The 26,565-nt window shown below is 39.4% G+C and overlaps 3 protein-coding genes across 10 annotated transcripts; 2 read left to right on the top strand and 1 right to left on the bottom strand.

Moving 5' to 3' along the window:
- The first annotated feature begins 1,427 nt into the window (after nt 1-1,427).
- Nucleotides 1,428-16,059, top strand: LOC129719031 (UDP-glycosyltransferase UGT5-like). 6 transcript variants are annotated; one of them, XM_055670365.1, is made up of 4 exons: nt 1,428-2,015; nt 2,072-3,326; nt 3,388-3,699; nt 15,886-16,059. In XM_055670365.1, the coding sequence occupies exons 1-3, from the start codon at nt 1,937-1,939 to the stop codon at nt 3,659-3,661; spliced, it is 1,608 nt and encodes a 535-aa protein (XP_055526340.1). In that variant the 5' UTR covers nt 1,428-1,936; the 3' UTR covers nt 3,662-3,699; nt 15,886-16,059. The 6 variants fall into 6 exon arrangements, with proteins under 6 accessions (XP_055526340.1, XP_055526344.1, XP_055526341.1 ...); XM_055670369.1 differs by lacking the exon at nt 15,886-16,059 and having other exon boundaries at nt 1,428-1,856; nt 1,929-2,003; nt 3,388-3,825; XM_055670366.1 differs by lacking the exon at nt 15,886-16,059 and having other exon boundaries at nt 1,428-1,856; nt 1,929-2,015; nt 3,388-3,825.
- Nucleotides 16,060-17,402: 1,343 nt separating this feature from the next.
- LOC129719043 (uncharacterized) lies at nt 17,403-21,851 on the top strand. 2 transcript variants are annotated; one of them, XM_055670395.1, is made up of 2 exons: nt 17,403-17,710; nt 17,777-21,851. In XM_055670395.1, exon 2 carries the CDS (start codon nt 17,777-17,779, stop codon nt 18,191-18,193), a length of 417 nt encoding a protein of 138 aa, XP_055526370.1. In that variant the 5' UTR covers nt 17,403-17,710; the 3' UTR covers nt 18,194-21,851. The 2 variants fall into 2 exon arrangements, with proteins under 2 accessions (XP_055526370.1, XP_055526369.1); XM_055670394.1 differs by having other exon boundaries at nt 17,406-17,706; nt 17,777-21,848.
- Nucleotides 18,314-20,076, bottom strand: LOC129719034 (UDP-glucosyltransferase 2-like). Of its 2 annotated transcripts, XM_055670376.1 has the most exons (3): nt 19,727-20,076; nt 18,634-19,435; nt 18,314-18,573 (listed from the first exon to the last, which is right to left on the bottom strand). In XM_055670376.1, the coding sequence occupies exons 1-3, from the start codon at nt 19,923-19,925 to the stop codon at nt 18,324-18,326; spliced, it is 1,251 nt and encodes a 416-aa protein (XP_055526351.1). In that variant the 5' UTR covers nt 19,926-20,076; the 3' UTR covers nt 18,314-18,323. The 2 variants fall into 2 exon arrangements, with proteins under 2 accessions (XP_055526351.1, XP_055526350.1); XM_055670375.1 differs by having other exon boundaries at nt 18,634-20,076.
- Nucleotides 21,852-26,565: the final 4,714 nt, after the last annotated feature.

The following is a 26,565-nucleotide window of genomic DNA, read 5'->3' as shown; positions in this document are numbered from 1 at the left end:
GTGTGTGCTGAATTCCGCGGCGCCAGATCTCTACTTTTGGATACCCTCAGGGCCCGAGGAAAACAGCCCTATGTGCCAGTTCGTGATATCCTCGCTCAGCGAAACTTGCCATACATGCTACATGTTTATAGCTACTTGAATAGCATCAAAGTGCCAATTTAACAGCGAAACGAATCTCGGATAAAAAAACCATGTTAGTTTTAGTATTAGATTTAGTATCAGCTCGTAGTCGGCAGCGAGGATACAAAATTTGTCTTTAGCTTATAAGATATTTTAGACCATAAGGCATTAGATTAAATTGGCTCCGTAAAACATTAATTTGTATTGTGCCGTGTCAAATAAATGTTGTGAAAAAAAAACACGTATCTATTTATAACTTTTGAATCACAAGTTTAATCTTCATAAAATTCAAAAGTTAAGGGTATTTCAGGTAGCCCGTTCATTTAAAACCAATTTTGTTCAAATCGGTATTATAGTTTTCGAGATAATGATGTTTCATGATTTTTACACTTTGATACATAACTTCTAAACTAAAAATGCGATCACACTGAAATTTAACCCTCTAGTGCCCAATGCCGCCTATTGGCGGGCTTCAGTCAAACCTCTAAAAAGCTTCAATAAATACATTAAAAGTGTTTATAATGATTCATAGTGATTTTACCGAAGCCTGTCTAGAAATTAATTTGGGCACTAGAGGGTTAATAGGGTCTTATGCGGCAACTAGACCTTTCATTTGCATTTAATTTCTGAGAAAGGCAAAAATATATTAACTTAGATCAGTAATTCGGTAAGAATGCATTTTTATATAGAATTCTATCGATATTTCAAACTGTAAAAAGAAGCCCCCAGCCGGAATTAACAAAAGCTGCGTCTTTTAAAATTTTAAAAGTCATCCGAACTTAACTTTGTCACAAAAAAAATTGCTCTACTTCAGCCAATTCAAGAACTACAAGAAGGTCGTATTCTACAAAGTTGCTTTAAGTCAAGTGACCTACAACAACAAAAATTGTAGTTGTTTTATTTCGCTTATTTTACTACCACACCAGCTTTCACTTCAATTTAAATGTAGACATATTTATAAGAAGTAATTTCTTCATGGAGAGTATGATTCTTCAATCACAAAACAAATCGAAAATCCATTTACGCTGTGTCGTATAAAGTACACAATTCACAATTCAAAGTCCAAACTCTTACATGAAATGTTTCATGAGATGCGACAGAAATTTAATTTCTAGAACGTTACGTCCCGTAAAGAGAAGAATGTGAGACAGCATCAAGACAATTGATCGTTGTTTGAATGAAACATACATGTCGTCCTGGTTTTCTTAGCGATAACGCACAGTTTATTTATACAAAGCAACAACATTAACATTGACAACGTTAGGCTATTGAAGCCGACGACGACGATTATCAGTTCAACGGCTCAGTCCTACCGCAAACCACTATGAAGATTGCATGTTCTGTTTTCGTTGTACTAATCACGGTAATTAGCGGTCTCCTGTCGTATGACATCGACGAGCAGCCAGAGTTGGATTTAAAAACAACCGTACAAGACCACTGTGAATGGAAGTATTCCTGCTGTGACGCATCCAAGTCCCTGCTGCTCTGCCGGGAGCTCTGTTTCCATTCGCTCAACTGCATTGAACCGAGTACGGAGCCGGCAGCAAGTTTCTCCCCAGCAATCTTTAGCCGTAGAGCGAATTTAATGCATTTTCCCGTGAGCCAACCGAAGAAAATAGTTTGCCCAGAAGGCTACCGCCCGGACCATCGAAATCGTTGCCGATATGTGTTTAAGTTATTTTGACGTTAACAATGTTCACATATTTAATATAGAATCTGGTGAAACATAAATACAAGTAAAGCATAAACAAATGGAAACGTGTACATAACTATATCTTAACCAATCAAATTCTTATCCGCGCATTCAGTTCTCTCAATGATAAGCCCAGCAAGTTCTTATCGTTTTGGTTGGTCGAAGATAACTGTTGAACCCGCATGCGGAGGTTACGTAAACAGTATTCACTTTGCTCGACGGTAGTGAGGATGAAATTGAAATTTATTTCACTTCTAGCTGCTCTATCGGTTTCGCTTCAAATAGTGTCGACGGAGAATATTCTTTTTCTGCAAACGCTTGCGTCCAAAAGTCACCACATTTGGAACAAACAAATCTTCGATCGTCTGTACGACAATGGACATAACCTCACAATTCTTTCCTTCGAGGAAGAAACATCGGTTCCTGGTAAGACTTTTCTGGTAGTTGAACACTTCATGGAACGTGTGATGGCTGAGTACAAAGACGGATGGGATAACGTGGACCTTCGCAACCCTTTCAAAAACATCATGATGATGTATGAATACTACGGAATCAGTAGTCGAATTTTGGAAAAAGATGATGCCGTTCAGCAGCTGCTGGCTTACCCAAAAACATTCAAGTTTGATTTGATCATCCACGATTTAACGATGGGACAGTTTCTGCTGGGGTTTGTGGAATACTTCGGCAATCCTCCGTTGGTTTCAGTTACGGCCTTTAACATTCCACCCCACGTAACAACCATGGCTGATACCCCTCTACGAACAACTTATATGCCACACTACGCTTCATGTTTTGATTCTAAGATGAGCTTCCTCGAACGAGTTAAAAATACTCTGTATTGGACGGTGGACATATTCATGCGCAACCGAGTTTATATGGCCAACGAAAATCGCCGCATCAAGCGGCTCTTTGGAAAAGAAGCAACGTCCGCCACGATAATTGAAAGACAATCCGACGTTGTGCTGGTGAATGCCGATTTTAGCATGGACTACTATCAGGCGTTACCACCCAACGTAATACCCGTGGGAGGGCTTCATGTATCCCGCAAAGAAAACAGTCCACCTATAATCAACCAATTCATAGCACGTGCCAATAAGGGCGTAATCCTGCTCAGTTTTGGAACCAACATAGGCAGCGAAATGCTTGGTGAACGTATCAATCAAGCTATCTTCAACGTGTTCCGCAGCATGCCCAATTATGGATTTATCTGGAAGCATGACCAACCGGAGAAGCTTGGCGTGCCGCCACCGAATCTGCTTGTGCTCAAATGGGTTCCTCAGGCTACAGTTCTGTCCAATAAGCGAACAAAACTTTTCATCAGCCATGGCGGATTACTAAGCCTGCAGGAAGCCACCTGGCACGGAGTTCCCGTTGTTGCACTTCCCATGTTTGTTGATCAATTCTCCAACGCTGAAAAGCTTGTCAGAGCCGGAGTTGGCGTTGCTCTACCGATGCTTGATATTGACGAAACAAAACTTGGTAAAGCAATCAGCACCATTCTTGACGAACCGAGGTTATATTATCTTTTTAGATATTTAAAACAATTTTTCTTAATGACTTTTTGTTTTTTACAGCTTTACTACAAAAATGAAGGAACGATCGTACCATTTCAAGGGTCAACCCCAGCACCCGTTGGATCGCGCCATCTTTTGGATCGAAAAAGTCATCGAAAACGAAGGGTTAAGCTATCTGCATTCCCCCGCTCATGATATGAGTGTGTTTGCGGTGTATGGTTTGGATATGGTAGGAGTTGTCCTGTTGGTGGCTGTTGGGTATTACCTATTGATCAGGAAACACTTCAAGAAAAGATCCGCTCCAAAAAAAGAGCACAAATCTAAGAAGGAATAAACTAAAAAAACGCATTCCAGAATTAGTCAAGAAAGCTAGTAGGTACTTATTTTACTCATGTTGATGTTACCGAAAACTGGGGTGACTTTGATCAGTTATTTGATTGTATCTCAAATATTTTCAGAATAAACTGAAAACAATATTCTTTGATATTTTTAAAATAAGTACTGGCATGCATTGAAAAAGATTCAGTCACTACTTCAAAAGTTTAGCTACAATTTTGCTGTTTTAAATATGCTCTAAAAATTTTACACCAATAATCATTCCGGGGTGACTTTGATCACTTCATTGTTTTGATGAATTTGGAGTAACACTTTGCTACTTTCACTAAATTGAACAGCCTTAAACGACTTAAACGAGTTTAAAAATATGGAAAGCAATTTGGGGGCCATTCACATTCTACGTGAACAGTTTATAATGGTGAATGTCCAAGATTCATACAAAATTTTTAGAATATATATGAATGATTATTCACTGAGAGAGAAGGTGGTCTGAAATCGTCAAAAACTAGTCCACGAGGAATATGACTTATGAAATTGTCCAAATTTGCATGTTACTTCACGTCTTGGGTTTTTGTTAAGAAGAAATATGTAATACGCTGTGGAGAAAATTGGGACTCAACATTGCCTTCGAGGAAAAACTTGCATAAAAAAAAAAATAAAATGTATTGTTATAATATTTGTTCATCTTAAGAACTAATCTGGGAACAAAATAGAAACACTTTACGTATTGCAACTTGTTGTTTTGAATCTGCTCGAACCGATTGTTTGTATGCAACAAAAATCGCCAAAAACACACTTTATTTTCAAATAATGTTTTAGCATGAAAAACACTCTTTAAATAGCAGGAAATGCATGAATAGTAGCAATGCGAACATATATCCACACAATCAGTGAAGATTATAGTGATCAAAGTCAGTGAAGGTATAGTGATCAAAGTCACTCAAGTTTACGGTACTCACGTTGTTTATTAAAGTAATGCGAAAAAGTAATTCGTTGTATTTACAAATATTACGGAATGTCACCATTTATAAAATCAGCGGAAGACGGAGGTTACTTATGAACCAATATCTCAAAACCTATGCTATCAAGTTGACGTTTTCTCATATGTTCGCTTCCTACAGGATGGAATGGAACATTTTTAGGGCGCTTTCCTTACTTTCGTGGGGCATGCTGTAAAAAGTGTAACGAAAAAGTGCCACTTTCAAAAGCATATGGGTCATTTCATACGAAGTGACTACTAATAAACACAAAGTTGGACACCACCGTCAAAGAATTTGCTCAAAGCTCAAAGTCACTTTGGAAAAATCCCAATTTTTGTGTCGATTGGAATACCCCCCGCTCTGTGGAACTGAGAATATTGTTTAATTATGTAATTAATTTTTCATAAAAATATTATAACTCGAGATTGGCTCATATTTTTTTTTTCTTCATCTATAGTTTATTTGATACGGCACAATATCTGGTAGCTTACTTTCTAAAGTATCTTAATAACTTAAAGCAAATTTTTTATCCTCGCTGCCGACTACGAGCTGAAACTAAATCTAACTTAAAGCTAGAATATTTTGCATTTAAAGCACAGGTTTGCTGTTTGAAGGTTTTCATTGCCATAGGTAAGCAGCATATTAAATTTGTTCCGCTGTTGGGCCAAGATATTACGGACTGGCATATTGGGTTGTTTCCATCGGGCCTTGAGAGTATCGTGCGGGTCTGATTGCTGTTTCCGGATCCGGGGTCTTAACGTGTTCTTGTCGTTTGGAAAACGTATATAAGGGACATGTAGGATAGGTCACGGCTCGCCAAGACATCACGAACAGGAACAGCCGGCTGCCTACCTTCGGCCTGCAGGAAAGCTATTAATCTAGACCTGGCGTCACGGTGTACAGGGCATGACCAAACAACGTGCTCTATGTCGTGATAACCTTCACCACAGGCACAGATACCACTCTCCCCGAGCCCAACACGACGGAGATGCGCGTCAAATCTATAGTGATTGGACATAAGCCGGGACATCACGCAAATGAAATCCCGACCTACATCCAACCCCTTGAACCACGGGTTCGTCGATACCTTGGGGATTATGGAATGTAACCACCTTCCCAGTCCCCCTTGGTCCAAGAATTTTGCCAACTGATGATCGTATTCTGACGTACAAATGCGAAAAATTCATTAAAGGCAATTGGTCTTTCATAAATATCACCGTTTGTTGCGCCCACCTTAGCCAAAGAGTCCGCTTTCTCATTACCCGGTATCGAGCAGTGAGAAGGGACCCACGCTAAGGTAATCTGAGTAGATTTTTCGGATAAAGCACTCAGATGTTCCCGTATTTCCCCCAGGAAATACGGAGAGTGCTTAACATCTTTCATCGATCGGAGAGCCTCAATGGAACTGAGACTGTCCGTAAAGATGAAATAATGGTCCGTGGGCATTTTTTCGATAATCCCTAGGGTGTACTGAATTGCAGCCAATTCTGCGACGTAAACAGAAGCAGGATTATCGAGCTAATGGGAGACGGTTAAATTGTTATTGAAGATACCGAAGCCAGTGGACCCATCAAGAAGTGATCCGTCAGTGTAGTACATATTGTCGCAGTTGATGTTTCGATATTTATTGGAAAAAAATTCAGGGATCTGCTGCACGCGTAAATGATCCGGGATTCCACGAGTTTCTTCTATCATGGATGTATCGAAAAACACAGTAGAATCAGAAGTATTTGATAAGTCGACACGATTTGGAATATTCGAAGGAGGGTTAATATTTTGGGACATGTGATTGAAATACAATGTCATAAAACGGGTTTGAGAATTAAGTTCGATTAACCTTTCAAAATTTTCAATCACGGGACGGTTCAAGACCTCACATTTGATTAGAATACGAGAAGACAGCCTCCAGAAGCGGTTTTTCAATGGTAGTACTCCAGCTGAGATCTCCAAACTCATCGTATGGGTCGATTGCATGCAACCCAAGGCGATACGCAAACAACGATATTGTATTCGCTCCAGTTTGATCAAATGTGTGTTTGCTGCGGAGCGGAAGCAGAAACACCCGTACTCAATAACAGACAGTATCGTTGTTTGGTAAAGCCTTATGAGGTCTCCTGGGTGGGCTCCCCACCATTGTCCGGTTATTGTACGAAGAATATTCACTCTTTGTTGACATTTTTTCTTCAGGTACCTCACGTGACAACCCCAGGTGCCTTTAGAGTCGAACCAGACACCAAGATATTTGTGTACCAAAACCCGAGAAATCGTTCTACCCATTAATTGTGTTTGAAGCAGAGCAGGTTCATGCTTCCTAGAAAAAACTACTATCTCAGTCTTCTCCGGAGAGAATTCGATACCTAGCTGTAAAGCCCAAGCAGACAAATTGTCCAAGGTATCTTGCAATGGTCCTTGAAAATCGGCAGCTTTGGCTCCTGTAACAGAGATTACACTGTCGTCTGCAAGTTGTCTTATCGTGCATGAATTTGCCAGACATTCGTCGATGTCATTTACATAAAAGTTGTAAAGAAGGGGGCTTAAACATGAGCCCTAATGCGAAAAGTTGCCAATTCGCCGTGCGTAAAATGCATGTGCTTTTCGGACAACAAATTGTGCAAAAAATTGTTCAAAATTGGAGAAAATCCTTGTCGGTGAAGTTTACCCGAAAGAATGTCAATAGAAACGGAATCAAAAGCCCCCTTAATGTCCAAGAACGCAGACGCCATTTGTTCTTTGCGAGCATATGCCAGCTGAATATCTGTTGAAAGCAACGCAAGACAATCATTCGTCCCTTTGGCGCGGCGAAAGCCAAATTGAGTATCTGATAGTAGACCATTTGATTCGACCCAATGGTCTAAACGACGGAGTATAATTTTTTCCATCAATTTCCGGATACAGGATAGCATTGCAATCGGCCTATATGAGTTGTGATCAGAAGCTGGTTTCCCTGGTTTTTGGATGGCGATTACCTTCACTTGCCTCCAATCCTGCGGTACAATGTTTTGCTCCAGGAACTTATTGAACAAGTTCAACAAGCGCCTCTTGGCATTGCCGGGTAGATTCTTCAACAAGTTGAATTTGATTCTATCTAACCCAGGCGCATTATTGTTACAGGATAGGAGGGCAACTGAAAATTCTGCCATCGTAAAAGGTGATTCTATCGCGTCGTGGCCCGGAGACGCATCGCGAACAATGTTTTGCTCAGGAACAGAGTCCGGACATACTTTCCTGGCAAAATCAAATATCCACCGACTTGAAGACTCCTCGCTTTCGTTGACCGTTACGCGATTCCGCATTCTTCGGGCTGTGTTCCAAAGAGTGCTCATCGATGTCTCCCTCGACGTCTCGTTCACGAACCGACGCCAATATCCGCGTTTCTTTGCTTTAGCCAGGCTTTTAAGCTTGGTATCAAGCTCCGAATACCGTAAATAGTCGCCAGGTTTACCTCCCTTCTGGTAGGCCAAAAACGCGTCGGATCTTTGCGTGTAGACATCGGAGCACTCTTGGTCCCACCACGGAGTCTGAGGCCGTTCTTTAATCGTTACGCCAGGATATTTCTTCGTTTGGGCTTGCAACGCGGCGTCGAGAATCAAGCCCGCGAGGAGGTTGCATTCTTCAAGTGGTGGATGATGTTGAATCGAATCGACCGCTTTTGAAATCATTTCCTCGTATAACTTCCAATCGACATTCCGTGTGAGGTCATACGGAATGTCAACTGGTCGCATGCGAGTTGACCCGTTATTAATTGAAATAAGAATAGGCAGATGGTCGCTACCGTGAGGATCGAGGATTACCTTCCATGTGCAATCCAACCGTAGCGACGTCGAACATAAGGATAGATCCAAAGCGCTTGAGCGCGCTGGAGGGTTCAGGATACGTGTCATTTCACCGTTGTTTAAAATAGTCATGTCGAAGTCATCGCAAAGGTTATAGATTAAAGAGGAGCGGTTATCATTGTAAGGGGAACCCCAAGCCACGCCATGAGAGTTAAAATCTCCCAAAATCAAACGTGGCGAGGGAAGAAGTTCTATTAAATCAAAGAGCAGCCGTTGCCCAACCTGTGCTCTGGGAGGAATATATATTGAGGCAATACAAAGCTCTTTACTTTGTATTGTCATTTGACATGCGACAACTTCGATGCCTGGAATCGAGGGGAGGTTAATACGATAGAAAGAATAGCACTTTTTAATCCCTAGAAGTACTCCTCCATATGGGGTGTCTCGATCAAGGCGAATAATATTAAAATCATGGAAGTTGAGATCAATATTTGAAGTAAGCCAAGTTTCACAAAGGGAAAATGCATCGCATTTGTTTTTATTTATCAAAACTTTAAACGAATCAATTTTTGGTAAAATACTTCTACAATTCCACTGTAAGACAGAGATAGAATCCTTCATATACGCAGTTGAATTAGGCATCGAAGGATACAATCGCTGCAAGGAGGGGCCATTGGGCAGTCAACTGCTTCAAAAATGATCTAACTGTTGGGAGGAATGCTGTAAGAAAAATTTTAATTGGATCGGGTACATTGAAAGTTTCAAAAATCCAGTCCACAATGTCAGAAAATTTCACTAATCCAGAGTTTGTTTCTTCAACTGGATGTGCAAAAGGAACAACTGGGGTTTTAGATGTTCCTGGCAGTGCTGGGAACTCCTTCTGGGACTTTAAATTTGCAAGCTCAGGAGGAGTTTGCTTCGGTTTTTCCGCAGCACTGTTTGGTTTGTTCGTACTTTTCATTACACTTTGGGAAATCTATCTCTAACCGTTACGGGGAAGTTTAGGAGAAGAAACATTTTTCCTCTTCCTAGACTCCCCAGGATTGGCATAAGATGTTCCCGCTGATGTATCGTCAGAATCGGTTTCATCAGAGGACAACAGATCAAAGGGGTTCGATGTTATGGTAGAAGTGGTCACGGTCTTCTTCAGCATCTCAGCATAAAAACGCTTTGAACGCTCCTTAAGTGACCGCTTGATTTTATCTCTGCGCTGCATGTACACCGGGCATGTGGAGAGCTCATGCTGGTTTTCCCCACAGTGAATACATTTTTCAGCATTAACACTGCAAGAATCTTCCGCATGAGTCTCCCCACACTTGCTACATCGTGCCTTATTGCAGCAGTAGGCGGCTGTGTGGCCTAACTGCTTGCAATTGGTGCAATTCATAACACGGGGCACATACAAACGCACAGGCAGACGAACCCGGTTAATCGAGACGTGGCTAGGGAGAGCAGATCCGGCAAACGTAACGCGAAACGAGTCTGACGGAGTGTAAACTTTTTTACCGCCGACGAGAGACATGGACCGCAATTGCTTACAATCCAAAATCTTCGCCTGTGTTTCGGTATTTTTGAAGCAACCGGTTGCGCTTTTTAGGATACACTCGACAGACAGACTCGAATCGGTTATGACACCGTCGATCTCCACGTCTCGTGCGGGTATGTAAACGCGATACTCGCGTGTAAAGAGCTCAGAGCAAGCGATAGCATTGGCCTGTGCCAGATCACTGACCACGACACGGAGCTTGTTAGGTCGGACCTTGGAAATTTCGGTCACGGCCTTGTACCCCTTCGTCAGGTCTTTAGAAATTTGCAGTATGTTTGATCGCTTTGAATTCACTCCTGCCTTTGGACGAAAATAAACAGTATAGCTGCCCTGTTGAGTTCCGTCCGGGTAAAGCCTGGTACGAGGGGGGACTGGAGAATTAACAGGGGAGGGGGTAACAGAAGGGTCAGGGTCAGGGGGGTTCGGGGATGGTGGCACGGGAGGCGAGGGATCTATATCCATCGCGCTAAATGTAGCGCACTAGCGCACTAGCGCCGACAAGAACACGTACCTATTTACTTCTTCCTTCCAGCAGTGGTTGTCCGATCGTTCGAAGCTGCACCCAAAGCAGCCAGCAGCACCAGTACAGCAGCACCAATACAGCCACCAGCAGTGAGCCGGGTGTGAGATCACTCAGCACAGCGACACGACTCGACTGTAAACTGATGGCCTTGAATTAGAAAGATCTATTCACTGTGCACAGATCAAAACTGCAGCTGGTATTTTGCACCAATACAGCCAAAGTTTCGAGCCGGGTACAGAACGTAGCGACACAACTCACAATCTAGTTGGCCTTTAGCGCGAATAATACACTCTTTTGTTTGGCTATTCGTACACACGGGCCGGATTGTAATAGAACGACCACTTTGCACGTCCGTTTCTGTCGAGTGTTCGACGCGGAATGATTTGGCTCATATTACCACGGAGTGATAAGTGTTTTTTACGTAAAATTTTCCAAGAAATACGATGAAACCATCAAATTTGAAATGAAATTAGCTGCATTTACCGAAAAATGCAAATTGAGTTTTAAAATACAAAAATAATCTATCTGGCAACACTTCCGGTCAAAAATAATATTTTTTCTGGATTCCTTGGTTTATTTTCTTCAAAATTCACCTATCACTATTTTCCGGGTGTCTTACGTTTATAAGTTGTGAAAAAAATTAATTACGAAGCTTACAACTTTTTTCGTAAATATGTTATATCTCGAGATTGGCTCATATTACCTCGGTATGGTAGTTGTTTCTAATGTAAAATTTTCCAAGGAACACGATGAAATTATCAAATTTAAGATAAAAATGGCATTTTTTGCCGAAAAATGTAAATTTGGTTTTCAAATACAAAAATAATTTATCTGGCAACACTTCTGGTCAAAACTTATTTTTTTTTCTGGATTCCTTGGTTTATTTTCTTCAAAAATCATCTATCAGTATTTTTCAGACATCTTACGTCTATGAATTGTAAGAAAAAAAAAGAGATTTTGAACAAAAAATGCGTGACTTTGCAATAAAAAGGGGGGGTCCTGTAGAGCAGCGGGTATTCCAATCGACACCAAATTTGGGATTTTTAGATGAATAATTCTCCCAACTTTGAGCAAAATCTGTGATGGTCGTTTGTGCTTTTTCGTGGTCACTTCGTATGGAATGACCCTTATTCATTTTTTGTCATTTTGCATGATTTTTGTGACAAACATAACATCTACGTGAAAATCACATGCATACTATGTTTTATCACGTAGTATCTACGTGATTTTGGCAACGTCAAACAGAATGAACTCTCCGTGCGAAAATATACTAGAGTCAAAATGGCGAGGCTGTTGTGTAATTCGGTCTCTGAACAAAAAATTGTTTTTCTCGATGGCTCGCCAATGAGTGAGATTTAGAAAAACCATAAGAATTCGACATGGAATCTTTAGCTTACAGATTTTGCACAGATTCAGTTTAAAGATTCAGAAGTTACCTGAACATAAACAGTAGCAGCTAACAGTAATTATCGACGGTGAATGTCTTAATATTTGTCAGTTTTTATGTCGTTCAATCCATTTTCGAATTGGAAATTTTGCCTGCCCGTGCGATTTATCTAGCAACATATTTCAAAAAATTCTGAAATCTAAATTTCTCTCTTAGGAATTCTACGTGAAAATCACATGAAACGCATATGTCTAATGAATAATATTCACAGGATAAATCATCTCACCAGATCATGATGAACTCAAATGACAATCACGTAAAATCTACGTGAAAATGACAGTGGAAAATATTCACATAATTTTTCCGGTAATTATAACGTGAAAATTATTTTGGTTTCATGTGAGTTTCACGTAGAGTTTAACTACCGGTTATGTGAAAAGCATTTGATTGTCTGGTAGGTTTTACGTTTTATACAACGTATAATTTTCAATTGTGGTTTCACAAATTCTTGAGAGACTAGGATAAGATTTCAGAAATTAGCCAAATATGTTGCTTGATAAGTCGCACGGGCATGCAAAATCGCCAATTCGTAAATGAATTAAACGACATACAAAATGGCAAAATGATAGTGCGACATTCGCTGGCGATAATCACTGTTAGCTGCAACTGTTTATGTTAAGGAAATTCCTCGCAATTTGAACTGAATCTATGTGAAATCTCGATGCCGGATTCTTATGGTTTTTCTAAAGCTCACATATTGGGAAGTCATCGAGGAATTCCTTTCATGTTCAAAGACAACATCAGACAACAGCTTCGCCATTTTGATTTCTATGTATTTTCGCACGGAGAGCTCACGCGATGCTTCATTCTGTTTGACGTTGCCAAGTTGAAGTAGATGCTACGTGATAAAATATAGTATGCATGTGATTTTCATGTAGATGTTATGTTTGTCACATAAATCATGCAAAATGACAGAAAATGAATAAGTACAGGTAATTTCACGTAACAATAACGTGAAAAATATTTTGAGTGTAAAAAGCACTATATCGACCATTTTACAGGGTGGCAACGTGAAAGTGATACACTTCATTTATGTCATAAAATTCAAACCAGTTTTAAATGCTCTTCAGAACCGATTTCAATAACATCTATGAGTAGTAGAATTACAATGTACTTAGTTGACTTCAAATCTTTTACCTATGAGTTTGCCGCACAATTTCGTCCCAAATCTTCACCAATAGTTTTTTAAATGTGTCCAAACTCAAATGCCTAACATCGTCATACTTTCCAAGCATGTATCCCTAGATACTGAAGTCTAGCGGGTTCAATCCTGTGACAATTCAGGCCATTCAGATGAACTGATGAAATAAGACAAATTCGCAAATGCGCTGGTGCTGGATGCTGTTGAAGGCTAAAACTGTCTTTTCCAAAAAGCATTTTAGCGGAAGGAATCAAATGGCATTTGATAAAGTGTTGCAAGTAGTACTCCTTGTTTATTTTCACGCCCCTATCAATAAATAGCAATGGTAATTTCCATTTGGTCGATATACCTCCCCAAACTATCACAGCCGACGCATTTTGATATCGCTCGACTGCTCTTTTATCGGCTAGTATATCACGAAGACATGTCTCCAGAGTAAACAACTTTTCGTCCGAAAACATAATGTTGTGACTTGCCTGCGTCTTCAACAGTAACTGAGATCTGGTCACTGGGTCACTCTTCGGACAATATTTTCAAGACCAAATCCGTGAGTTTTCTGCTTCTTGAAAGTCGAATATCCAGAGTCCTTTTTGAACACATTTTGCATGGAAGTATGGCTCATGTTAATTTCACACGCCATTTTTCTTTCCAACCGGCCTGAATTCTAGAAAGACTGTAGACAAATAATAGCAGAAGAAGAATTTAGCTCGATGTTAGTCAATCCTTGCAGGTGTAAGACTCTGATTGGTTTTCTGTTTGAATCCATTGCAATTTTCTTGAGAGTGGAACTGAAAACTGACTGCTTTTGTTCCTAATAAACAGTAAACACGTTACTCTTTCAAAACATGCTCAGATGTTTGTCATGCTGTGACAGAAAATACAACGAATGGCACTCGAATACGTGTATCACTTCTATGTTGCCACGCTGTACGAGACGTTGTAAAACTCAATTCGTGAATAAAATTTTTACAGATAGCACTAAATTGCACGAAAAAGTAGCATCAATAACAACAGGTTCCGAGACATCGTAAAATAGCCTGGTGGTGCTCCAAACAATTGGGCAAAATGTGAATTTTTGAGTATTTCATTTTTCCAATACAAGCTCAAAAATATATAAAATAAAGATCAATTTGCATAAGGGAAATGCGCCATTATTCATTTCATTAAGCTGATATTCACGAAGAATGCACGGATTAAACAACGAATTTTCATGAAATCATTGAACAAATAAACAAAATACGCTTACGTGCTCCTTAAGAATCGTTCAGTATTGTATATTTAGTAAACTTAGCTAGATTTATCCCGAATTTTGTAAAACAAACCATTTTGCACAACGCTTCCATATCCATCTCAAAACTTAAATCACTGCTCAATTGTTCATCTCACGACGCCCCCATATTCATCACATTGAACACATCACATTGAATGAACGTAGCCGCAGCCCGTCGTAGTAGGTTACCTAGATATCCGCTGTAGTTGTTTACGTGCAAATATGGTAACCTAGGTAACCACTGCAGTGCTGTCCATTTATGTCAATTATGTCGGAATAATTCAACATTTTCAGTATGATTTGTTCATATTCACAGAAACCGATTTGACAACTTTTGATTTTCTTCAAGGCAGTGAAAACAGATGAAAATACATACAGTTGAAATTTAGGAATTGTAGAAATTCATCTCATATATTTCTGCTGATTCAAGCTGGTTTTTGGAAATTTGAAGTGAACGTTTCAAAGATTAAAGTATTCTTAGTGTAGTGAGTGATTTTGTTTAATGATTAAAATGAAAAATGGTCCGCTAGTGATGAGAAAAACTTTGGTAGGCTGCTGAACGAGTCCCGTTGTAGCCGTACAAAACAATGCGCGGATTTTGTTTTCTGAGGTAGGTGATTGAAATAAATGAGTTTTCGAGTGCAGATGCCTGACCATTACAGTCGAATCCCTCTATAACGACACTTGTTATAGTGACAAATCTCGCTAAAGCGACAATCTCAACAGTCCCTTCTGTTTTATACTAAAATTCTTCGTTTTATTGCGACGTTTCGCTATCACGACCTTCCTCTATAACGGCATACCAAAACAAATACTTGTCATTCTTTATTACGACAATAGTGCAGTCGACTCTCTCTATAACAACATTGCTGAATCTATAACGACATTTTCAACGGTACCTTCTGTTCTACAAATGCAAACATTCTTCGTATTATTGCGACAATTCGCTATAACGACAGTCCCTTGCGATGTCGCTATAAAGGGATTCGACTGTATATCAAATTTAGAGCTTTTAAGTGATTTTTTGAGGATTCTACTTAATGAGAAATCTAAAGTGAACTAAGAAGAATCCATTCCATGGATTAGCAGATCGATTTAGTTAGAAAATATGCGTTTTTTCCTGTTTTCAATTGTGTTTTCATGTTGTATGAGATGAATATATGGGCTGAGATGAATAATGGAGCAGTCCGCCAATTAGAAAAAAACACATCGTTCGGGTCAAGTCAACTTTTTGACAAGAATCGTCACTTTCATGTTTGCTACACTGTAAAAAAAATTCACGTCGAAGTGAAGTGATTTGCTGTTGAATTCGCACTACTTGCCGAACATTTCAAAGTGAAAAGAAAATCCTTCGAAACATGTTAATGCAAAGAACGGTGAAATCAACAGCAAATCACTTGATTTTCTGTTGTTATGTTCATCTTTTTTGATATTCTTATGTTTGAGATACAAAATGTTGGTCATTTGGATATTATCTGCTAATCACAATAAATTTAAAAAGTTTCTGTTTATTTTAAATTTTTCAATTTTATTTTATTCTAGGTTTTCAATTTGATTGCAAAATGACCACTGTCGCTGTGTCGGTGTATTCGAATTCAGGATCTGTAAAAGAGTTGTTTTATTATTATTTTATTAATATCAAAGATTCAATAGAACTTACTTCCAAACAAATTTTTAATCTCCGGGGAAAATGTGCTGCTTGCGCCTTTCGCCATCGCGACTATTTTTATTTCGTTTCATGTTTTTGACGTTTGTCAATTGGAATCGCAGCTGTAATTCAATTGATTTGAACAGTGGTGCAAATTCAAGAGATATTCATTGTAACATGATGGTGATTTCCATTGAACAGTTTTCAACGCAAGATCATTTTATTAGAAAGTGTTAATCATTGTGAAATCAACACTAAATCACTTCAATTTGCAGTGTGACGTGACGAATCGAGTCAAGTGCAAGAACACTTGAAGTAATCGTATCATTAAATTACAGTGTATGATTCAAATTGCAAACGAAATATTCAAAAATGGTGGAGGAACTCCAGAGTAATTTTTTAAAAGGGCGTATTTTTATTGAACAAAATTAAATCAAAATAAACATCAAACTAATGAAAACATTTTTTTTATTGTTTCTTAAAAAATTTGCAATTTTTGGTAAGTCCGAATTTTGATCACTTTTTTCTCAAAGGATAAGCATTTTTTAAATAGAAACTAATGAGCAGTTTCATAAACAAGACCTTGTTTTAATATATTTTTGATGATCATTTGATCATTTTTGATTTGGCTGAAACTTGGCACAGATGATCAGATGATTTGTGCTTTTTAATCATTACTTATTTTTGAGAAGGGTCTATGTGAAAATGATATTGATGCTTACAAATTTTGGTTTGTTTGATCGGTGTGACACTTTCGCCAGTCAAAAGTTGATAAAATTTCAAATTTGCTCAGAACTATTTCAAAGCTTGACGATCTAGGAGTCTACAAATTTGAACGTACAAAAATTGCATTATCATTTTTTCACTATTTTCGATCAACATAGAGTGCAAGTAGTGACTTCGTTTGAGCGGGAATCATTCAATTTTTACATTCATACATTTTTTATTGCAAATTTATAAATAACGTGTAGAATGTAGTAGCGCATAAGTTTGTGATAGGAGCTGGAAACTAAAGTGATGTGATGGTATGTCAAAGGTACATTTCACCGCTGGGTGGGCCAAATCTGGCTTTTCTTTAAATTTCAGAAGCGCCCACGTGAACTTTTCCCCCACACTACTCTATATGTTAAATTGTTGCTACTAAGGCAGAAGTTCTTTTCCCAAACGCAACAATTATTTATCTTGGATTTTTTTTTTTGCGCTGACGTTACAGTGCTATCCCTATCGAGCACCGCTGAATTGGAGCACGAGTTAGCATTACACCGGGATGCGATTCAAAATCGACCGTGACATCCGGGCGTTATTTAAACAATTAGCACAGCAGTTCAGTTTCTAAATGTAAATCGTACCTACTGGACTCTGTTAAAACCAGATGCGGCAGCTCACGTCACGCGTAGTTCGCTTGGCTCAACAGTCGAAAGCAGACAAGTAGTGATGGCCTGAGGCCTTGGCGTGGTTGCAGATGGCGGCTATTCTACGTAATCAGAGTGTGTCAACAGCTCATTTATCATATTCCGATGCGAGATAGAAACGATATGAAGTTTAGTGCTATCTGTCTGCTGTTTGGAATTTCTTTCTTGCTAAGTGTCGCAGTTTGTCGCTGAGGCTAGTTGTGACGAGTTAGGCCATACGTTTTTTTAGTCGAAGATTTCCAGGTTCGCGGAAGTACTAAGAAGTTGTCTATTCCATTCGTGTTTCGTTCAAGATGTAGCGCCGTAAGTACGTTCAGGTTGTTCAGATTATAGGGAAATGTTCAAGCGATGTTTTTTTTTTCTTTTATTGAAGATGAAGTACCAGCAGTGCGTAATTGATCTTGCGATCGTGCTGGTTGCTGTTCCATCATTAGTCGCTGTAGCGCTGCTCTTGGATTACACGATGAACCAAAACGATTGGACGGATGAGTTCGGGACCCAGCTCATAGTGTTGGGTCTTGCCGCTGCACTGTTCGTGATTTGTATCATGATAACACTGTACCTCACGCATCGAATTGGAACCTGCATGTGGGCTGGACCAATGCACGTAAGCGAATTGTCGATATTCACCGTGCAGCAGGACTTCGAACAAGCCTGCCCACCACCGGATTATGATACCACCCTTCTCAGTCCGCCATCGTATGAAAAACTGGATAAGTATCACCTTATCGATGAGCCTCCTCCATCGTATGCGGCATCGGTGGCGTCCTTGGAAGGGGCACACATCTGATAAGGATACGCGTAGATCTTTGGTCCATATTGTGCTTTTGCGTTGCGACGAAACCGTATTCAACTTAGTGACGTAAGGCGAGATCTTGCAAGATAATAAATGAGAATGTTTACGCTCTGCTTGACAGTAATTAGCTCAGTTTATTGACAGAAGATAGCAAGTGCCTGACAAGTTTACGAACAAGTGCGAGGGTAATGAAAGCTCCTACAAGTAGGTCTATACCATAGGCTTGAACCGGTGTCATCCCGTTTGTGGGTGACTGCAGATGTAACGAGCCCTTACATTGAATAACTTTTTCGATCGAATAGATTGCACGGTCCAGTGGCATCTCGGGCTGGTTTTTGAACCATTTCGAGCGCTGCAGCATGTTTTCATGATATCTGAATTTTTTCAATACAATTATCGTCATTACCAAAAACTCACAAAAATTTGGAACTCACCTATCATTTTGCAGAATCGCTTGTATAACCTCTGTCAAACTGTTCCGATTCAGATGTGGTAGTGGAAGCCTCAGTGCAACACCCGCACGAACCAGCTTGTCAACGTTTTGATACTGATCGGCGAAGAATGGAATGCCAACAACCGGAGCGCCATACCAAACAGCTTCCTGTAAGCTTAGCAACCCGCCGTGACTGATCAACAGCCTAACCTTGCCACTTGACAAAATTTTACCCTGTGGAATCCAACTTCGTACGAATACATTCGCTGGCAGTGACCCTAGCGAAACGGGATCACCGTGCTTCCATATAAAATTATACTCTGGCAGGCTGACGAATGCATCCAAAATTGCCCTGTTAATGTCCAGTCCTAGTCCTTCACTCTTCACGTTGGTACCCAAGCTGAAAAGTATCACCGCTTTGCTAGGGCGATCAAGAAACTCCTCCAAATCGGGCGAGAGCTGCTCTTGTCGAGAAATATGCAATCCACCCACGGGAATGACATTCGGAGGTAACGACTGATGGTAGTCCATGCTAAAATCCATATTCACAAGCACGATTTCGGATTTTTTCTCTAACTGGGTAGTGCTCGAGGAGTTCATTCCGAACAGCTCGCGGACTCTGCCATCTTCATTAGACATGAAAATCCACTGCCGGTAGAAGTAATCCAGTGTCCAATAGAATAGGTTCCAGCATCGTTCCAGAAAGGTCATGTTTGGCCCAAAATTACTAGCGTAATTCGGCATGGTGGTTACCCGTGTTGGGATGTCCGCCAACCACGCTGTGTACGAGGGAGCGTTGAAGGCTGAAATTGACACCAGCGGTGGATTACCAAATCTTTCTACGAATCCGAGCAAAAACTGCCCCATCGTGAAGTCATGAATGATAAGTTCGAACTTGAATGACCTAGGATAATCTAGCAGTTGCGTGATGGCTTTTTCCGTAATCAGAATTCCACTTGCCTTTTCGTAGAAATCGTACATATTAATAATGTTTTGAATGGGTGTCATCTCGCTGTCTGCATCACTACCGCCGTTGTTTTGGTAGAGGGCCATTATTTTGTCGTAAAAATTTGCAACATAAAAAAACGTTTTACCGGGAATTGAGTGTTCCTCTTCGTAGGACAAAATGGTTAGGTTGTACCCATTTTCGTACAACCGATCGAATATTTGCTTGTTCCATATATGATGACTTTTGGACGGTGTGGTTTGCAAGAACAAAATATTTTGACAAATAACCGGGACCGAAAAAAGCAACACTACTGCCGCGATTGAATATTTACCGAACGAACACATTGTGGCCGTAATCGGGTTGAGAACGACTATGCTATCAGGTCAGTGCCAAGCAAGAGATAAAATTTTTTGTTTGTTTGTCTGTAGTAATAACACAGCCGAATAGAGAGCAGCTCGGAAGGAGTGCTGTGACTGAACTTATATTTACATTTATTTGGGGTTTAATTGAACAGACTTTTATTTTTTTTTATCAAGGAGACGACTACTTAGTCCACTTATCTACATTGGATGTTTATCTGCGTGATAATCAAAAAAAGTATTAATTTTAAGGGTGCAAGATTCATGCACCAGATGAAATTCATTGTGCAATATTGTCCTATTATTCCTTTTTCAATAAAAAACATAATTATTTTTTATAATGCCTAATCTGTTCATTACAGGCTGAAAACCACCTTAATTGAGAATTAAAACAATTATTAATAACAAAGTTACATTTAAAAAATGTTAGCTTGACAGATGCTACTATTAGAGGCCCAGGAATCCTCTACATAATCCACAAGCATCATGAGAAGGAGACGAGATACTTGTGAGTTAGAAGGTATTGATCCTAAACTGTCACGGTCGATGATACGATCTTCATCATGCGAGTTTACGTAGAACAGTCTTTTTGGGCAGGCCTACAAACCCTCCCAGCTGGTCCCGAGGTACAATGTTGGCCTAACAAATCAGTCGTCGCACATAGGAGTATTTCAGTCAAAAACCTGTCTAAAATACGAAAACCAAAAATATCAGTGCACCTCGTGCTATTGATCGTTTTTGCATTCTCTGATACCTACTACGTTGAATGCTGGCTATCTTGAATTTATCTGAATTGTTTGCAAACGACTGTAGCTGTCATAACCTTGGTGTTACTTAGAACACATGAATAAGTCAAAAATTGCTCTACGAAGAATAAAAACTTTCACTGATGTTATTATAACATTAAAGGGATTCTCGATATAAATTTAATATGGACGGTGACAATAAAGGTATGTTATATAAATTTATACCGGTAAAGTGTTGTATAGGTTGAAAAAATTGTATCAAAACAAGGCCTTGTCATAAAGGTGTTTTTCAGTTTCTGTTGCTTAACAAAATTTTTACAAAGAGAGATTTTTGTTTGGGTTCCCAGCAAGTCGCAGCAAAAATTCACCCACCATTGGAAAAGTTATGTGTTTCTGGATAAGTACCAGGAAGAAAATCTGCCCCATCCTCACCCATTCGTAAATGCGATCAATATGAAGTTGAAACATTCAGATTTGCTGAATTTTTTTCATTGAATGAGTTCATTTATCATGCCTTTGTCATACATCGATTTGATTAGTTTTTTTTATATTGTGTAATAACTTGCCGAGTTTGCTTCAGAAGTTTGCTATTCGGGTTGATTACGCACTCCAACATTCGATTGATAAAAGGTTTCTGTTTCTGGAAGAAAACTTGAAGAAACTCTCAAATATGACCACAAGAGATACAAACAATGATCGCCGTGATCCAAATCTATATATTATTTTGTATTCCTCAAATGTCCTCCAAAAAACATTCGATCTTTAATATGTTAATTGAGTCGCTTCAAAAGTTAGTTTAAACAAAAATTGACAGCTTCGCAAAGCGAAAAAAATCGTTGAGCCCAACCATAAAATTGTAAAGTTGGTCAGGAGCTTCGCATTCATGTCGTCCAAGCAAAGCATTGAATGCAGTGATCGATTACGTCTCTTGGGCAAAACGCTAATGCTAAGAGAAAATGTACCAACGGATGAGTTGTGTTACGCAGCTCCCAATGGGAACTTTCCATAACTCAAGGATTTGCTGGGAGCACTGCGGTTTCCAACATTATGAAGAGCATATCAGACGGTCCTTCCATAGCGAATGATTTAAAAGACGCTTAAAGAGCAGCATCTATTACTGGCAAAAAAAGTATACAGCAGAACAAGCTCTTACTATATTTGTCGATGCTTTTTTTTTTAATTCCAGAGTAATAGCAAAGGAAAGTTTTTTATCACTGCTAGGTGATCTTACTGGATAAAATCTTATTAATAATAAGTTTTCAGGTATGTCTAAATATATAACTCATTAGAGATAAAACCACTTTACGACGCATTTATTATCTGAAAACTCATTAGAATAATTTTGGCCAGGTTTTTGTTCTACGTACTCCTATGTGCATCATAGGTTCGAGTCTCGGCTCGAGAGAGACTGTTAGTGACAGTAGGATCGTAGCGCTAGCCCCGCAATTGTTCTGTACACTTAACAATTGGCTCCGGATTATGTGTATAATAAACAGAAGGTCGAGTTCCGAATCGACCCGGGGAAAAACAGAAACCGCATCATAATTTTAATATTGGTATCAGTGTTGATAACAATCATTCTCTCTACCCGATCTAACGATCATAACTAGAGACAGTGGTAAATCGCGATTTCGCGGAAGCCGTGAATTCCGCGAAATCCAGCATCGGCCGCGAAATTATCAAAAATCCGCGGAATGCCGCGAAAACCAACAATACTGACAAATCTAAAGATCAATAGGCACCTCGATGGCAACGGGAGGCCTTTTCCTACGCAACCAATAAGATGGAATAGTACTACTGCTCTCTTACAACGAGATTTTGTCAACCTGGGTTGAATTGTTTTCGGACGGTTCAGTTACTAGATCCTCTTTGAGCAAAGATTTTGGCGATTGGGGACCTGCATGATAAAATTTCCGTGTGTGCAAAATCGAAGTTGCAAGATATACCTACTTAGTTCAAGTAGCAAGCATTTTTGCATTTTAATAATTTTGGTAAGTATTCGAAACGCGGACGGTTTTTTGAACTTTTCCGGTTGGCAAATAAATATTTATCGATTCCTGGAAACTCGGTAGATGCGGAATGCAGCGTGAGTCAGAATAACTGGAATAATACGTGCCTGCCGACACCCAAATATGGTTGAAGTGAAGACAATTTGACAAAGTAGTCCGTACTGCAAAGAAATCATGAATTGTACTGTTAAATTACTGTATATTAAATTAAATAAAACCGTTTTTTTTTTCATGGTTTTTACCAAAAAATGCACTTTATTTGGCTTTTTCTAAAGAACGGGTTGCCCCGAATTTTGAATATTTCCTATTTTGCAACCCGCGAATTTTCAACTTTTTTGCCGCGAACTACCTCTGTCTCTAATCATAACCAACAGGTATCACAAATATATCTGAACTTGCAAGCCTGTAGTATTCTTGGTATGCCAGAATGATAAAAGGTACAGAATTATATCAAATTCTGCTATCATACACGTGTTTTTTAAGCATATTTATAACAAAATTTATTATTCAATTAGTAAAATATTGTACATTCTAACTAAATATGATCTTTTTCTGTCAAAAACCTCACAAAACTTGCAACAATTTGTGATAATCAGTAAGTAATTTTGATATTTCAACTATTAACGACAGCAAAATTAGGATACAAGTTGATACAAAAAGTTCGTAACATTCCGCGTCGAAGACTCGACAGAAACGGACTGCATTCATGGTCGATCCATTAAAATACGGCCTGTGTGTGCGACAAACCAAACAAAAGAGAAGATAATCCGCTTTCAAGGCCAACCGGCTATAGTGTGTTGTGTCGCTACGTGAAGTGATTCCGTACCCGGCGCACTGCGGTGTGGCTGTATTGCTCTGTAGCTAACGGCTGAAGCTTCGAACGATCGACAACTAACCCCGTTGGAAGGAAAAAGTACAGTAGTACGTGTATTTGTCGGCGCTAGTGCGCTAGATTTAGCGCGATGGATATAGATCCCTCGCCTTCCTCCCCTAAGCTTCCCCGAAAAGGTCCTAAGATTTCCCAAAGTGGAGTAAAAGGTATAACCAAAATAAAAAGTACTGCGGGAAAACCGAAGCAAACTCCACCTGGGCTTGCAAATTCAAAGTCCCAGAAGGAGCTCCCAGCACTTACTGGAACATCTAAAATCCCAGTTACTTCTTTTGCCAGTCCAGTTGATAAATCAAATGCTGGATTAGTGAAATTCTCAGATATTGTGGACTGGATTTTCGAAACATTCCATGTACCCGATCCAAGTTTTTCCTACGGCATTCCTCCCAACAGTTAGATCATTTTTGAAGCAGTTGACTGCTCAATAGCCCTCCTTGCAGCGATCGTATCCTTCGATGGCAAAATCATCTGCTAATCTGAAGTATTCTATCTCTGTCTTACAGTGGAATTTTAGAACTATTTTACCAAAAATTGATTCATTTAAAGTTTTGATACATGAAAACAAATGCGATGCATTTCCCCTTTGTGAAACTTGGCTTACTTCGAGTATCGATCTCAACTTCCATGATTTTAATATTACGGAGGAGTACTTCTAGGAATTAAGAAGTGCTATTAGTGCGTCTTAAGCTGCCCGACAGGTCAGACATGTTTTCGGTTGCTTGTGGATTGGTCTTTGACTGCCTATAGCTTCAAAGTTTGTGTTTTGTCAGTGCGTCTTTTGAAGACTACCTGAAAGTTGACTTACATCAGTCTTTCTCAAGATTACCTATTTGTAATTTGATATTATTTTTCAACTTTTTTCGTATCACCTGAAATGGCAGGACGAAAAAGGAAACCACGCATCGCTACGGGGAGGAAAAGAGAGGCAACTCTTTCTGACACTAGCTTATGCAGTAAAAATTTATTTGATATTGTGCCTGAGCAAGAAGCCGGCGAATTGAAATGTTCGAAAGTAAACTATTCAAAGTAAAATTTCTTTGAAAAAGAAGAAAGCTCCACCTATTGTGGTAACTCACCCACGTTTCTCACCGACGTCAAAGTTACTTATCAAATTGGTCGAAGAGGCGAATGCCGCTTACTGGCCCAAACATTGAAAGATTAGAATCGTCTTATTCAGTATTTAGCTGAAAAGATGTATAAATTTTTTACTGGAGGGAAAATTGTTCATGTTTCTTTGTATTTTGTAGGAAATTGGTTTACGGGGACAGTATATGATCTGTGTAAAGTGTTTTTTTTTTATAATCGGTTCCTCTTATCGATGTTGGGCTACGTGAGTGGATACTCATAATACGCTACAAAGTAAAATACAAATAAAATATCCCCCGTCCTAAGTTTGTTTTAGTTACTGGAAAACACAGATTGCGAATGTTTCGAGAAGTTTTGTTCATTGCAGCGATTTCATTTAATTCAGTGGCATTCATTCAATACCGACAATAGAATAAACAGCGCAGGCGGGTTGAAGAAATTCATCGACAATTTGTGAGTCTGAGTCTGATTTGTTTTTTAAACGTAAGACGGGAGCTGCAGGGAGAGACTTCTACTGATGTTGGTGTGAAGATGCATCACAAAAGCTGCATCAGGGTTTGTTTTATTTCTCTGGAGGTAAATAAATCCCGCAGGATTTAAGAAAACATTGCATAACATTATTCGATTCTATCAATTACAACGGTTTCCCGCGGTCTAGTTTCACCCAGGGCTCTATTACATGAGTTGTTTTTATCTGAGGAGTATTAGTGTGATTTGTGAAAGCTTAAAATAAAGGTTTACTGCTAATAGCGATCTTGTGCTTCAATTTTTCGATTTTTCTAGCTTTATATTGACAAGTTCGGCAGTTTTTTGACAAATTCAAGACTAAATTTTGGCAAATATGTATGATTTTTTTCCCAAATTCTCAAGGCTTTGTATGCATGGAACTTTGCTAATTTATCTATTAAATAGGTAACTGTTACGTCGTGTTCGATTCCGTCAAATATCGTGAAGACATGATAACACAAACCTTTCTTTCCATTGCTTTGACCAATTGCTTTGATATAAGCGTGTCGCCAATCGGAGTAAGCTTCGTTCGGTTTATGAATATCTTGAATAATCTAATGGCTACGCAAAGTATACCTTTGAAAGGGCTGCGTTTATCGAAGTGCGTTTCTGCGTTTCTGATACTCGGGATTGGCCTTCTTACGGTTTATTGGTTTAAATCAGAATCACATCGTGTAGTCGTATATGCGTGGCTCCAATAACATTATATTGTAAAAGTCGGTCAATTTTGTGCTCCATTGAAATAAACCACGCACAACTGTGCGCGGCCCCTAAGGCATTGGTAATGTCTCTTGGTCTAAACCGGTACCAGATATAAATAAGCTAGTTGTGTTTCTCTAGTCAGCCGGCTGACTATAGAATAAACCGAAAATAGCTAAATAGAAACGGATAGGCATTATATGTATGATCGCATCACTTATCAAAGTAAATCCTGATCCAACGAGCCCTGCCCTACAAACAAAAACCTCCTTCCTGTGACCCTTGTGGAGATGCAGAGGTAAACACGGTCTCCAAATAGCAAAGGTCACACTAACATCCCTTACCTCTTCCCACCTGATTGCAAGGACGTGGCCGGCGTCGTTATTGATCCTTTAAAGTATTGAGTCACTAAAACTTGTACAATGAGAATGGTCGGTCACTCCCAACCCCATTCAGTTGATTCACTGTACAATTTTACTGATTCGGATCAATCACGGAGTGCAACCATTAATATGTGCAGTCAGTCAAGCTAAGCTAAGAAAAGATGTATAAATTTTTTACATATGACACTAGAGGTGCCAAGTCGTGCAAGGTCGTATTGAAAGGTCTCACCTACGATTAAACCGTCGATGAGATCAAATTACTTTAACAGAATTATTTGGCATAGCCCCTACGCAAGTAATTCTGAT

Source organism: Wyeomyia smithii, chromosome 1, assembly GCF_029784165.1.
Source record: "Wyeomyia smithii strain HCP4-BCI-WySm-NY-G18 chromosome 1, ASM2978416v1, whole genome shotgun sequence".
NCBI lineage: Eukaryota > Metazoa > Arthropoda > Insecta > Diptera > Culicidae > Wyeomyia > Wyeomyia smithii.
This window is presented reverse-complemented; position numbering and strand designations above follow the sequence as displayed.

Excerpts from the sequence above, each read along its gene's own strand:
- LOC129719031 (XM_055670365.1), top strand. The coding sequence starts at position 1,937 with ATGATAAGCCCAGCAAGTTCTTATCGTTTTGGTTGGTCGAAGATAACT. Across the intron at positions 2,016-2,071 it reads ATGCGGAGGTTACGTAAACA|CTGCTCTATCGGTTTCGCTT; the intron begins GTATTCACTTTG and ends TTTCACTTCTAG. Across the intron at positions 3,327-3,387 it reads ACCATTCTTGACGAACCGAG|CTTTACTACAAAAATGAAGG; the intron begins GTTATATTATCT and ends TGTTTTTTACAG.
- LOC129719043 (XM_055670395.1), top strand. The coding sequence starts at position 17,777 with ATGAAGTACCAGCAGTGCGTAATTGATCTTGCGATCGTGCTGGTTGCT.
- LOC129719034 (XM_055670375.1), bottom strand. The coding sequence starts at position 19,925 with ATGTGTTCGTTCGGTAAATATTCAATCGCGGCAGTAGTGTTGCTTTTT. Across the intron at positions 18,574-18,633 it reads GCGATTCTGCAAAATGATAG|ATATCATGAAAACATGCTGC; the intron begins GTGAGTTCCAAA and ends GAAAAAATTCAG.